Source organism: Ips typographus, linkage group LG10 (assembly GCF_016097725.1).
Source record: "Ips typographus isolate SLU linkage group LG10, UJ_Ityp_2.0, whole genome shotgun sequence".
Taxonomy (NCBI): Eukaryota; Metazoa; Arthropoda; class Insecta; order Coleoptera; family Curculionidae; genus Ips; species Ips typographus.
Window position 1 is genome coordinate 3,581,517 of NC_138431.1, and position 14,553 is coordinate 3,596,069.

Genomic DNA, 14,553 nt, shown 5'->3' on the forward strand with positions numbered 1-14,553 from the left:
AAGTATAAAATGTCAAAAGGTTAAGTTTCTTTGAGGAATTACACTGTAAGTTGTATTTACAACTCTATGGAGCCAAATTTGACAGTTCTGACTTTTTTTTACGTCACGTGACAGCTGTCATAATTGTCAAAACTTACTTATCAGTGATCTGAAAGTGTACAGTGACAAAAAATAAGGTTTTTTGAAGAATTGCACTGTAAGTTGTGTTTATAGCTCCATGGAGCCAAATTTGACAGTCCTGACGTTAAGAAACCCTCTTGTACTTTGCTTACGTCACCTGACTGCTGTCATAATTGTCAAAAATCACTCACCAGTGACCTGAAAGTATGAAATGTCAAAATGATGTTTTTTTTGACAAATTGCAGTATAAGATGTGTTTACAGCTCGATGGAGCCAAATTTGTCAGTTCGGACGTTAAGGAACACTCTTATACTTTGCTTACGTCACGTGACAGCTGTCATAACTGTCAAAACTTACTTACTAGTGACCTGAAAGTATAAAATGTCAAAAGGTTAAGTTTCTTTGAGGAATTACACTGTAAGTTGTATTTACAACTTCATGGAGCCAAATTTGACAGTTCTGACGTTAAGGAACCCTCCTACTTTTTTATGTCACGTGACAGCTGTCATAATTGTCAAAACTCACTCATCAGTGACCTAAAATTATGAATTAGCAAACAAATGTGTTTCTTTGAGGAATTGCACTGTAAGATGTGTTTACAGCTCGATGGAGTTAAAGTTGACAGTTCTGACGTTAAGGAACACTTTTATACTTTGCTTACGTCACGTGACAGCTGTCATAATTGTCAAAACTCACTCACTAGTGACATAAAAGTATAAAATGTCAAAAGGATAAGTTTCTTTGAGGAATTACACTTTAAGTTGTATTTACAACTCCATGGAGCCAAATTTGTCAGTTCTGACGTTAAGGAACACTCGGATACTTTCCTTATGTCACGTGACAGCTGTCACAATTGTCAAAACTCACGACGTTAAGAAACATTTTGTACTTGAACTGTCAACAATCTTTCCAGGTCCGTTATTTGCGTTAAATGGAAATTTTTCAGAAAAATTGTCATTAAACAATAAAGGCCCAAGATTCTGTCAAATATTTTGAAGTTTGATTGACTTCCGTAACTGTCACTGTAACCGAGTTATAAGCTGTCAAAATTGGACAGCAGTCGAAGCTTTCCAGGTCCGTTATTTAAACTTTCGAGAAATATCATACCTAGATGTATAGGAAGCAAAATAGTTGTGACGTAAAGTGACGTAGACTGTCAAATTTTACTCCATAGAACTATGAATACAATGCGGTTTATCAAAGAAATACAACTAATCTACGTATTCCGGTTGTCTGGACAGCTGTCAGGTGACGTAAGAAATATATCGAAGAGTCACTTAGTCTGACAAATGTCAAATTTGAGGCTCTATTGAGGTGCAACGGTTTTGCATTTGATCTGAATGAGTTTTAAAGTGTCATAGCTGTCAAATTCAACGTTATAAACTGTCATTTAACGTCACAAGTGTTAAATTTAACTCAATAGAGTTACGAATAACAGTTCGGATCAGAAATTAGCGATTATTTGACATTTTACAGTTTCACGGCGCTGTTTAATAAATTTTGACAGCTGTCAGGTAAGCCTGTCGTTAAACGTCAGAACTAGTTCAGGACAGTCACAGTGGTGCACGTTTTTCCAACCACACGAAGCTTCCCGAGCTGTTTGGCATTTGAATGTAATTCTCAAGCTTTTCGACGTGGAAAAGTGGAGATTAACTTGTTTGTTACTAAAGCACGACTATTAAAACCGCCTTTAAAGTGTATTTGACAGTTTTGTTGTTTGACAGGCGACGGAAGCGAAAAGCAGCCCGCGACACTCGATCGCAAGCAACAACAGTTCGAATCTCTCTACGCCGCCGTCGCCCCAAGCGGATCACCACAACAGTTCCAGTTACGACAGTTAAAAACGTAACGTAACGTAACGTAACGTAACAAATCGCACGGTCAAACCAACCAAATATTGGTTCATTTTCGAAATAGTGATGGGTCGGTCGATTACCGGTAAAGTAAAATACTGGGTTTCTGGCAGTACAAATTTTGTGATGTTTTTCACACTGCTGGATAGGAAATTTAATGAGGATTCCAAAAATATGCTTAAAACTGTCATTTTCTCTCTGCAAGTGGGTTTTACAGGCAATTTTGTTTTGTTGTTTCAAATTGCGTTTCTGGCAGGTTTCAACCAAAGACGGTAAACAGTAAAGGATTGCTCGATCTGCCGATTTTGTTTCCCGGCGGCAAATGGATTCTGACGTCACAGTGGGTCCTCGGTCTCGTCCTTTACGGTTTACCGTCCTTGAGTCACGTGATTGGTTTTGACAGCTGTCAACTAGTCTTTATTAGGGCTGTTTGTAGAGGCAATTTCCAACTGAAAATCGAAAATTGTTGGCTTTTATTGGTTGAATGCCCTCGTGACATTGACATTTTAAGGGTAATGGCCAATAGCTGAATATATTCCTCTGATTATTAGTTGGAGATCCGTTCTGCGAACAGACTTATAATGTTGTAAGCTTAAAATGGCATTATTAACGTCACGTGACGTGTCTGTTACAATTTCAACTTTATTTTCCAAAGTCGCGTGACTGTTTTTGACAGCTGTCAATTGGCTTCTACAGTGTTGCAAGCTTAAAATTGCATTATCAACGTCACGTGACGCACATTTTACAATTTTAACTTCTGCAACTGTCTAAATTTAATTTTACAAATTTTCAGTGGTTGAATTACATTTTTATAGTCACGTGACTGTTTTTGACAGCTGTCAACTGGGTTTTACAGTGTTGTAAGATCAGAATTGTCTTATCAACGTCACGTGACGTGTATTTTACAATTTCAACTTTTGAAACTGTCTAAATTTAGTTTTCCAGATTTTCAAAGCTTAAACTGCATTTTCAAAGTCACGTGACGGTTTTTGACAGCTGTCAATCGGCTTTTACAGGGTCTATTACTATTTCAGCGACAATTCTTTTCAAACTGTGTTTCTGGCAGTTCAAACTTTGACACCACTTTTTTCCGTGACTGTACCAAATTTTGTAGTGTTTTTTGAGGTTATTGGATAGGAAATTTATTGAGGTTTCCAAAAATGAGCTTAAAGCAGCCATTTTTTGATTGCTAGTTAGTTTTTCAGGCAATTTTGTCCCTGACTGTCCTTTCAAATTGCGTTTCTGGCAGGTCAACTTCCATTTTCGACGTTTTAACTTTATTTTCAAAGTCACTTGACTGTTTTTGACAGCTGTCACTTCACTTTTACAGTGTTGCAAGCCCAGAATTGCACTATCAACGTCACGTGACGTATCTGTTACAATTTCAGCAACAATTTTGTTCAAACTGTGGTTCTGTCAGTTCAAACTTTGACACCGCTTTTCTCCCTGATTGTACTAAATTTTGAAGTGACTTTCCAGATTATTTGATACAAATTTAATAAGGATCCTAAAAATGTTCTTAAAATAGTTATTTTCTGACTCCAAATGAGTTTGACAACCAATTTTGTCCCTGACTGTCCTTTCAAATTGCGTTTCTGGCAGGTCAACTTCCATTTTTAACGTTTCAATTTCATTTTCAAAGTCACGTGACTGTTTTTGACAGCTGTCAACTAGTTTTTAGAGTGTTTCAAGCTTAAAACTGCATTATTAACGTCACGTGATGTGTCTGTATCAATTTCAGCTTTTAAGTTCTTGTCAAACTGCGTTTATGGCAGTTCACCGCTTTTCTTCCTGACACCAAATTTTGTTGTGTTTTTCAGGTTATTGGATAGGAAATTTACTGAGGATTCCAAAAATGTTCCTAAAACAGTCATTTTCTCACTCTGAGTGGGGTTTACAGACGATTTTGTCTCTGACTGTCCTTTCAAATTGCGTTTCTGGCTGGTCAACTTTCATTTTCAAAGTCACGTGACTGTTTTTGACAGCTGTCAATTAGTTTTTAGAGTGTTTCAAGCTTAAAACTGCATTATTAACGTCACGTGACGTGTCTGTTACAATTTCAGCTTTTACAGTTCTTTTCAAACTGTGTTTATGGCAGTTCACCGCTTTTCTCCCTGACTGTACCAAATTGTGTGGTGTTTTTCAGGTTATTGGATAGGAAATTTAACGAGGATTCCAAATATGTTCTTAAAACACTCATTTACTCCCTCCAAGTGGGTTTTACAAGCGATTTTGTCTCTGACTGTCCTTAGAAACTGTGTTTCTGGCAGTTCAAATTTTAACACCGCTTTTCTCCCTGACTGTACCAAATTTTGTTGTGTTTTTCAGGTTATTGGATAGGAAATATAACGAGGATTCCAAAAATGTTTTTAAAACAGTCATTTTCTCACTCTGAGTGGGGTTTACAGACGATTTTGTCTCTGACTGTCCTTTCAAATTGCGTTTCTGGCAGGTCAACTTTCATTTTCAAAGTCACATGACTGTTTTTGACAGCTGCCAACTAGTCTTTATTAGGGCTGGTTGTAGAGGCAATTTTCAACTGAAAATCGGAAATTGTTGGCTTTTATTGGTTGAATGCCCACGTGACATTGACATTTTAAGGGTAATGGCCAATAGCTGGACACATTTTTCTGATTATTAGTTGGAGATCCGTTCTGCGAATAGATCTATAATGTTGCAAGCGTAAAATGGCATTATTAACGTCACGTGAAGTGTCTCTTACAAATTCAACTTTCAAACTTTATTTTCAAAGTCACGTGACTGTTTTTGACAGCTGTCAACTAGTCTTAATGGTGTTGCAAGTTGAAAACTGCCTTATTAACGTCACCTGACGTGTCTGTTACCACTTTAACTTTTAAACTGCATTTTCAAAGTCACGTGACTGTTTTTGACAGCTGTCAACTAGTCTTTATGGTGTTGCAAGTTGAAAACTGCCTTATTAACGTCACCTGACGTGTCTGTTACCACTTTAACTTTTAAACTGCATTTTCAAAGTCACGTGACTGTTTTTGACAGCTGTCAACTAGTCTTTATGGTGTTGCAAGTTGAAAACTGCCTTATTAACGTCACCTGACGTGTCTGTTACCACTTTAACTTTTAAACTGCATTTTCAAAGTCACGTGACTGTTTTTGACAGCTGTCAACTAGTCTTTATGGTGTTGCAAGTTGAAAACTGCCTTATTAACGTCACCTGACGTGTCTGTTACCACTTTAACTTTTAAACTGCATTTTCAAAGTCACGTGACTGTTTTTGACAGCTGTCAATTGGCTTCTACAGTGTTGCAAGCTTTAAATGGCATTATTAACGTCACGTAATGTTTCTGTTACAATTTTAGCTTTTACAATTCTTTTCAAACTGTGTTTATGGCAGTTCAAACTTTGACACCGCTTTCCTCCCTGACTGTACCAAATTTTGTAGTGGTTTTTCAGATTATTGGATAGGAAATTTAGTGAGGATTCCAAAAATGTGCTTAAAACAGTCATTTTCTTACTCCAAGTGGGTTTTACAATCGATTTTGTCTCTGACTGTCCTTTCAAACTGTCTTCCTGGCAGTTCAAACTTTGACATCACTTTTCTCCCTGACTGTAGCAAATTTTGTATTATTTTTTCAGATTATTGGATAGGAAATTTGATGAGGATTCCAAAAATGTGCTTAAAATAGTATTTTTTTTACACCAAGTGGGTTTTACAAGCGATTTTATCCCGGACTGTCCTTTCAAACTGTGTTTCTGTCAGTTCAAACTTTGACACTTTTTCTCCCTGACTGTACCAAATTTTATAGTGTTTTTCAGGTTATTGGATAGGAAATTTGATGAGGATTCCAAAAATGTGCTTAAAACAGACTTTTTTGCACTCTAAGTGCGTTTTACAGGCGATTTTCTCCCTGACTGTACCAAATTTTGTTGTGTTTTTTCAGGTTATTGGATAGTAAAATCCAATGAAGATTCCGAAAAAGTGCTTATTGCCGGATCGCACCCACGCACTTAAGGTTCACCTAGGCTAAGTTGCGATTTGACTGTGACAGATCATGTGCAAAATGTCCGAGTCAAATTAAAATCCAAGCCGCATTCTTTCGATCCACGATTTCGGATCCAAAAGAGTTGTGATCTAAAAAGTCACATGACAACATAATTTTAAAATGAGATAGAGGTCACGTGACGTTTGAATCATAACAATCGGCCCTCAAATAGTCATTTTGTCACTCCAAGTGGGTTTGACAAGCAATTTTGTCCCTGACTGTCAAACTTGTCACGTGATATCTGTGACTAATGCCTTTATTAAACGTATATAACGACTTTAAAATTAATGACAGGAAAGTGATATTTTTCAATTAGATACCCGGTAAAATTGGTAAATGTTCCTGTCACCCACTGAATTGTACTTTTTTCCCATTTTACTTTACCGGTAAATTTACGCCCATCGCACCATTTAAAAATATCGTAGTTGCCATTCCAATTGCACTCGGTCAGGGGGGGCGTCATGTCAACGACTCGTGCCTTGACGTTTCGGCGCGCCTGCGCCCAAACCCCCAGCCTGACTAAATTAGTTACCTCAATTATTATACCCACTTCGAAATTTTATCCATTTTAAGGGCCAGTCCTTGCGCTTTAGAATAAATCTATTCAAGAAGATAATTTCCGTAGAAAATATCTTAAGAATAAACTTATCCGGAGGTGAAAGTGCCGGCCCTAAATTACACCAGTTCCATAATAGTTTAAACGGCGTTGTACTTATTATTGTTTATTTTTTTTGTGTATATTTTTGTGTATTATTCCTTGTAGGTTTTTCGTTTCGTAGATTGTAAAGAAGAGTCAATTATTACGATGAGTATTTCGATATTAGTTTATTGGAACATTGGTAGTAAGCATCAGAGTAACTTACTATTCAGGTAAGTATACAACTTATACAGGGTTGCTCCGTTTATATTTAGACAGTGTGACAGGTGAGGAAAAACACTCGTATTGAATAAAATTAAAGTTAAACATTTTAATGAAACACCCTGTATCGTTAGTTTAGCAGTTTTCGATTCAATAAGTCAGTAAGTTTATTGGTTTAAACTTGATCACGTGACTGTACAGGCCAATAGGAAGAGAGATTTGCGACTTTATTGACAAGAGAATTGCATTTTGCTTTAGTGGTAGTTATGACAATCGTATAAGTCACAAACTGTCAAAGTCGTCAAAATAAAACTTATCAAATCACAGTTGCCGTGAATAATATTAAAGCAACTGAACGTCACGATGACGTAATCTGACAGTTGATCGATGTTTTCTTTTGGTAAACTACGTCATCGTGACGTCAAATAATGATATGCAACAGAAAAACAGTAAAATTACAATTTTTCCATTGTCATTCATCGAAAACGGCTCAACTAAACGCTAACATACTGTATATTTTTGGAATCATAAAATATACAGGGTGTCCCATTAAAAAAAATCACTTTTTTCCACTTTTATTTCATTCAATGATATTTTCCGGTGATTTTATTAGCAATTTCATCTGTAAGTCGCTTCAATCTGTTTAAATATATGAACCACCCTGTATAGTGTATAATTCACGGTTTCTTTTCGGTGGCTGTGCTTATTTCGAATATTATTTACTGTAAAAGTGAAATTAGTCATTTAAAAGAATTTCCCTGTATATTTGATTAATTTTTGTTTTTTTTTTACTAACGATCGCCCTGCGCAAACGTCATTGGAACACGTGACGTAATTCCTTCGTAACGTTCATTTCAGTACAGGGTGCGCCAATAAGTCGTGTATTTGTACATTGTGACTTTGGCAAAAAAAAAAGTCTTAATGTCAAAACTGACACATGCCGATCAATTTTCAAAATTTTTCATTCACATGATGATTTTGACAGGTGTCAACTGGCGTTTACGGTGTTGCAAGCTCAACGTCACGTGACGTGTATTTTACAATTTCAACAAAATTTTTATGGTCACGTGACTGATTTTGACAGGTGTCAACTAGCTTTGACAGTGTTGCAAGTTGATAAATTACATTATTAACGTCACGTGACGTGTATTTTACAATTTCAGGTTTTACAACTGTTTAAATTTAATTTTCCAAATTTTCAGTGATTGAATTACATTTTCATAGTCACGTGACTGTTTTTGACAATATCAAGTGACCTCTGCAGTGTTGCAAGCCCAGAATTGACTTGTCAACGTCACGTGACGTGTATTTTACAATTTTAACTTTTACAACTGTCTAAATTTAATTTTCCAAATTTTCAAAGCTTAAACTGCGGTTTCAAAGTCACGTGACTTTTGACAACTGTCAGTTGGCTTTACAGTGTTGTAAGCCCAGAATTGACTAATCAACGTCATGTGACGAGTATTTTACAATTTCAGCTTTTGCAACACTGTCTAAATTTAGTTTTTCAAAGCTTAAATTGCATTTTCAAAGTCACGTGACTGTTTTTGACAGCTGTCAGTTGGCTTTTACAGTGTTGCCAGCTCAGAATTGCATTATCAACATCACGTGACGCACATTTTACAATTTTAACTTTTGAAACTGTCTAAATGTAATTTTCCGTGGTTGAATTACATTTTCATAGTCACGTGACTGTTTTTGACAACTGTCAGTTGGTTTTTACAAGTGTTGCAAGCCCAGAATTGCTTTATCAACGTCACGTGACGCGTTTCTTACAATTTTAACTATTTGAACTGCCTAAATTTAATTTTCCAAATTTTCAAAGCTTAAACTGCATTTTCAAAGTCACGTGACTGTTTTTGACAGCTGTCAATTGGCTTTTACAGTGTTGCAAGCCCAGAATTGACTAATCAACGTCACGTGACGCACATTTTACAATTTTAACTTTTGAAACTGTCTAAATGTAATTTTCCGTGGTTGAATTACATTTTCATAGTCACGTGACTGTTTTTGACAACTGTCAGTTGGTTTTTACAAGTGTTGCAAGCCCAGAATTGCTTTATCAACGTCACGTGACGCGTTTCTTACAATTTAAACTATTTGAACTGCCTAAATTTAATTTTCCAAATTTTCAAAACTTAAACTGCATTTTCAAAGTCACGTGACTGTTTTTGACAGGTGTCAACTGGGTTTTACAGTGTTGCCAGCTCAGAATTGCATTATCAACATCACGTGACGCACATTTTACAATTTTAACTTCTGCAACTGTCTAAATTTAATTTTTAAAATTTTCAGTGGTTGAATTACATTTTCATAGTCACGTGACTGTTTTTGACAGCTGTCAACTGGTTTTTACAGTGTTGCAAGCTCAGAATTGCATTATCAACGTCACGTGACGCGCATTCTACAATTTCAGCTCTTACAACTGTCTCAATTTGATTTGGCAAATTGTCTTAGTTCAAACTGTGTATTTTTTTTAATGGTCACGTGACTAATATTGACAGGTGTCAACTGGCCTTTTCGTTGTGTTGCAAGTTCATAAATTGGATAATTTAGATTTATTGGACCACTCTGTACGCAATCGGTTAATGTGTAATGGGGGTTTTAGGTTATTTGAAAACTGATTCCGAATCGATGTTTTAACCAAAAGTCACCGTCAGACGCGATTTATTCAGAACCGCTGAGATGTTGGAGAAAATTTTGAGAATCGCTGAATAACGGTCACGTGACTGTTTCGATTATTATTTCATTCTTGGACAGTTTAAATAACAATTAAGAAACAAAAATGCAACCTGAAACTATCGAGGTATTAATAATATAAAAGTAAAATAATTGTTAATTTAAAAAAAAATAAAAAAAATTAAAAACTAAAACTCCCATTATTGAGAGTAGACAGACAATACGGTATTTGTGATTGAAGTTTTTCCAAATACAACAATTTGTATTGAGATTTTATAATAAAATCAGTTAAATTGTAATAAAAATATCCTGAAATCAGCCACTTAAATCGTTATAGTAGTGATAGTTTATAGCTATTTATTTTATTAATAATAATAGAGAGTAATTTATATTAACAGATATACATTTTAAATAGTTTTTATGAATATTTTTCGGTTGTGTTTTCTGTCCTCTCCCTCACTTTATATTGCGTGTGTGTGTAATTATTGTTTTTCGCTTTAATCCACTTTTGTTTGGATGTTTTTCTTTATTTTTATCTCGTGTTTTAAAGAGGTAAAAATAACCTAAAAAAACATCCCTACTATAACACTAATACTGTAATAATAATAATAATAATAATAATAATAAATTTGAAGTCAAACAATGTTATTCTTGTAACCCCCCCAAATCACACAAATTCCAATATTATTTGTGAAATATTACCAAAATGGCTCGAGCTACTACGTTACGACCATTTTTGACGTACATGACATTTGTCACGTGATACTAGAAGCCTATTTACATAGACAGTCACGCGACAATTGTCACAAGAACTATCATAAAGAGAAAAACTATGATTACCCTCCACCGTGAAAACTTGTCTTTGCTCAGCAAAATTTGACAGTTTTGACGTAACTGACAGTTGTCACGTGACACTAAAACCCCATTAACTCAAGGCAGTCACGTGACAACTGTCAAAACTATTTCTACAAAGCTTTAAGGACACGCATCTTGTCTCTCGGACTTTTGTAAGTATTTTGACTGTTGGGACTTTTTAGTTGGACTAAAACATTTTTTGACATTTGTCACGTGATACTAAAGGCCAATTACTTGGACAGTCACGTGACAACTGTCAGTTACGTCAAAATTGACCAAATCGAGGTCAAAATTGAGAGTTTATTACTATGAGCAGTTTTTCTCTTCTTGGTAGTTAAATGTCACAGTTGTAAGTAATTGGGCTTTAGTATCACGTGACAAATGTCATATACGTCAAAAACTGTCTTGGTCTAACTTGGTCTAAAAGTTCCAAGAGTCAAAGTCTGAGAGAGACAAGATGCGTCTTCAAGCTGTATAGAAATTATTTTGACAGTTGTCACGTGAAGTTAATGGGGTTTTAGTGCCACGTGACAACTGTCAGTTACGTCAAAAGACGCTCGGTGCTCTACAAATCAGAGTATTTCAGTTTTGGAGTGTACAATGTGATTCTTACCTTTATGGTAGTTAATATGACATTTGTCACGTGACTATCTATTTAAGTGAAGTTCTAGTATCGTGTGACAACTGACGGTGCAGGTGAAAGTAACAGCATAAAACACTGTCTGCTTTGACAGGCCGTAAGTCTGGTTGTATGACAGTTACAGAGTGGATTTTTTCACCAAAATGTAGCCAAAACAATGCTTTATTAGTCCACCCAGTATAGTTTGTGAAAAAAAAAACAGTTAGTGACAGCGCCGAGCGCGAAAATGTCAAAGTGACAATAAAAACTACTGTCTTCTTTGACAGGCTATAAGTCTGGTTCTATGACAGATACAGAGTGGATTTTTGTACCAAAATGTAGCCAAAACAATGCTTTATTAGTCCACCCTGTACAAAAAAATGTTGAATGACAGCTCCAAGTGGAGAAATGTCAAAATGACACTAGAAAGCACTGTCTGCTTTGACAGACCATAAGTCTGGTTGTATGACAGTTACAAAGTGGATTTTTTCACCAAAATGTAGCCAAAACAATGCTTTATTAGTCCACCCAGTATAATTTGTGTTTAAAAAATTTTTAGTGACCGCGCCGTGGAGAAATGTCAAATTGACACTAAAAACTACTGTCTGCTTTGACAGACCATAAGTCTGGTTGTATGACAGATACAGAGAGGATTTTTTCACCAAAATGTAGCCAAAACAATGTTTTATTAGTCCACCCTGTATAGTTTGTGTTTAAAAAGTTTTTAGTGACTGCGCCAAGTGGAGAAAATGTCAAAGTGACACTAAAAGGCACTATCTGCTTTGACAGACTATAAGTCTGGTTGTATGACAGTTACAGAGTGGATTTTTGTACCAAAATGTAGCCAAAATAATGCTTTATTAGTCCACCATGTATAATTTTCAGTGACTGCGCCGAGCGAGAAAATGTCAAAGTAACACTGAAAAGCACAGTCTGCTTTGAGAGGCCATAAGTCTAGTTGTACGACAGTTACAGAGTGGATTTTTGTACCAAAATGTAGCCAAAACAATGTTTTACTAGATCACCCTGTATAGTTTGTGCTTAAAAAATTTTTAGTAACCGCGCCAAGTGGATAATTGTCAAAGTGACACTAAAAACTACTGTTTGCTTTGACAGGCTATAAGTCTGGTTGTATGACAGTTACAGACTGTATTTTTTTACCAAAATGTCGTCAAAACAATGCTTTATCAGATCACCCTGTATAGTTTGTGAAAAAAAAACAGTTAGTGACAGCGCCGAGCGAGAAAATGTCAAAGTGACACTAAAAACTACTGTCTGCTTTGACAGGTCATAAGTCTGGTTGTAAGACAGTTACAAAGTGGATTTTTTCACCAGAATGTAGCCAAAACAATGCTTTATTAGATCACCCTGTATAGTTTGTGAAAAAAAAACAGTTAGTGACAGCGCCGAGCGAGAAAATGTCAAATTGACACTAAAAACTACTGTCTTCTTTGACAGGCCATAAGTCTGGTTGTATGACAGTTACAGAGTGGATTTTTTTACCAAAATGTAGCCAAAATAATGCTTTATTAGATCATCCTGTATATTATGTGGAAAAAAAGATTCAGCGACAGTTTCAAACTCGTAAACGTCAAAGTTACCGGAAAACGCACTGTCTGCTTTGACAGGCCATAAGTCTGGCTGTATAACAGTTACAGAGTGGATTTTTGTACCAAAATGTAGTCAAATGTCAAAGTGACCGGAATAAAACATTAACAGGCGCATTCAAACTTTTATTCATACATAAACAAATAGGAAATAAGAAAATCGTTAGACTTCTTAAACTGATCGGGAAAAAGGTCGTTGTGCAAGTACAAATGTTTCAACACTTCCAACATCATATTTTTGGACACGTCCACCAAATCGACCGTTTGATCTTCAAACCACGTTTGAAGAATTTCATCGTCTTTAGTACGAATAAACCGAAACAACACTTTCGCCACTTTAGTCTGTTTCCTACCATTTTGATCGGTTATCACCAGATCCAGTTGTTTCTCAATAATCCAGAGTAACAGCCGATCGGCTGTACCGTCCGAATTTTTAAGAAAAAATATAATTTTTGAGGTGTTTAACAGTTTGTTGAAGGAATTGTTAATTGCTAGGAACGAGTCGCTTAATCCGGTGCTTGTATTGCCTTCCTGACTGTCAGGAGAAGTGAAATTAGCACAGTTAAGCCAGAATTTAACGGTAGTACTACCGTGCTGAATACCAAGCCAGTTCAAACAGTACTTACACACAAAAACCCCGTTTTTAGTCAAACTTTTACCAGAAACATTCAGTTGATTTATGTGCACAAAACAGGCTGAGTAAAACAAGTCTGTTACAGATGGTTCCAAGTTGTGATTGGTGCGCGAGTGTTTAATGAGAATTCCAAAAAATGTGCTTAAAACAGACATTTTCTCACTCCAAGTGAATTTTACAGACGATTTTTCCCTTGACTGTCTTTTCAAACTGTGTTTATGGCAGTTCAAACTTTAACACAGCTTTTTCCCCTGACTGTACAAAATGTTGTAGTCTTTTTTTTGTGTCATTAGATAGGAAATTTAATGAGGATTCCAAAAATGTGCTTAAAACAGACATTTACTCACTCCAAGTGGGTTTTAGAGGCAATTTTGTCCCTAACTGTCTTTTCAAACTGTGTTTCTGGCAGTTCAAATTTTGACACTGCTTTTTTCCCTGACTGTACAAAATTTTGTAGTCTTTTTCATGTCATTAGATAGGAAATTTAATGAGGATTCCAAAAATGTGCTTAAAACAGACATTTACTCACTCCAAGTGGGTTTTAGAGGCAATTTTGTCCCTAACTGTCTTTTCAAACTGTGTTTCTGGCAGTTCAAATTTTGACACTGCTTTTTTCCCTGACTGTACAAAATTTTGTAGTCTTTTTTATGTCATTAGATAGGAAATTTAATGAGGATTCCAAAAATGTGCTTAAAACAACCATTTCCTCACTCCAAGTGAGTTTTACAGGCGATTTTGTCCTTGACTATTTTTACAAACTATGTTTCTGACAGTTCAAATTTTGACACCACTTTTCTCCCTGACTTTACCTGATATTGTAGGTTTTTTTTTATGTCAGTAGATAATCTGACAGTTCCAACTGTCAAATTTAGACAAATTCTGAAAAAACTTAAAAAATGACAGCTGTCAAAAATTGACAATACCGAACAAATTACTTAAATGCATATTAACATATTAACAACAAAAATTAAACAAATTTAAAAAAAAATTGAAAAAATGACAAATATCAAAAGTTGACAAATTCAGAAAAAAAATTATAAATTAACATTTCTGTAAAAATTACTTGAAATGTCAAATTTAGACAAATTCAGAAAAAATCTTTAAAAAAATGACAAATGTCAAAAGACAGATTTTTCGATGTCAAAAACGTAATTTTCCGAGTCACGTGACTGTTGTTGACAAGTTTCAACTTAACTTTACAGTGTTGTCAGTTGCGAACATAAAGTGTCACGATCACGTGACGTGCTTTTGCAATTTCAGCTTTCCCGACTGTTTATATGTAATTTACAGACTTTTCGAGGTTAGGTT

The 14,553-nt window shown here is 35.5% G+C and overlaps 2 protein-coding genes across 11 annotated transcripts in view; one reads left to right on the plus strand and one right to left on the minus strand.

Annotated features, from left to right (window-relative positions):
- Positions 1 to 10,173, plus strand: part of gek (serine/threonine-protein kinase gek) — a 112,103-nt gene extending 101,930 nt beyond the window's left edge. For 7 of the 10 annotated variants that reach the window (XR_014179572.1, XM_081988713.1, XM_081988712.1 and 4 more), the window contains one exon: positions 1,845 to 10,173. Coding sequence is in view for 6 of the 10 variants with exons in the window: in XM_081988713.1 (XP_081844839.1) it covers positions 1,845 to 1,961 (117 nt within the window). In the remaining 4 variants the exon portion in view is untranslated. The remainder of the gene's footprint in view (positions 1 to 1,844) is intronic. The other 3 variants (XR_014179570.1, XR_014179571.1, XR_014179573.1) reach the window with 3 other exon arrangements.
- Positions 10,174 to 12,722: 2,549 nt separating this feature from the next.
- On the minus strand, positions 12,723 to 14,177 carry LOC145735035 (uncharacterized). The gene has a single exon (XM_081988758.1). It carries the CDS (start codon positions 13,398 to 13,400, stop codon positions 12,738 to 12,740), a length of 663 nt encoding a protein of 220 aa, XP_081844884.1. The 5' UTR covers positions 13,401 to 14,177; the 3' UTR covers positions 12,723 to 12,737.
- Positions 14,178 to 14,553: the final 376 nt, after the last annotated feature.

Bases quoted from the DNA above. Each gene is read 5' to 3' on its own strand.
- LOC145735035 (XM_081988758.1), bottom strand. From the start codon at position 13,400: ATGTCTGTTTTAAGCACATTTTTTGGAATTCTCATTAAACACTCGCGC.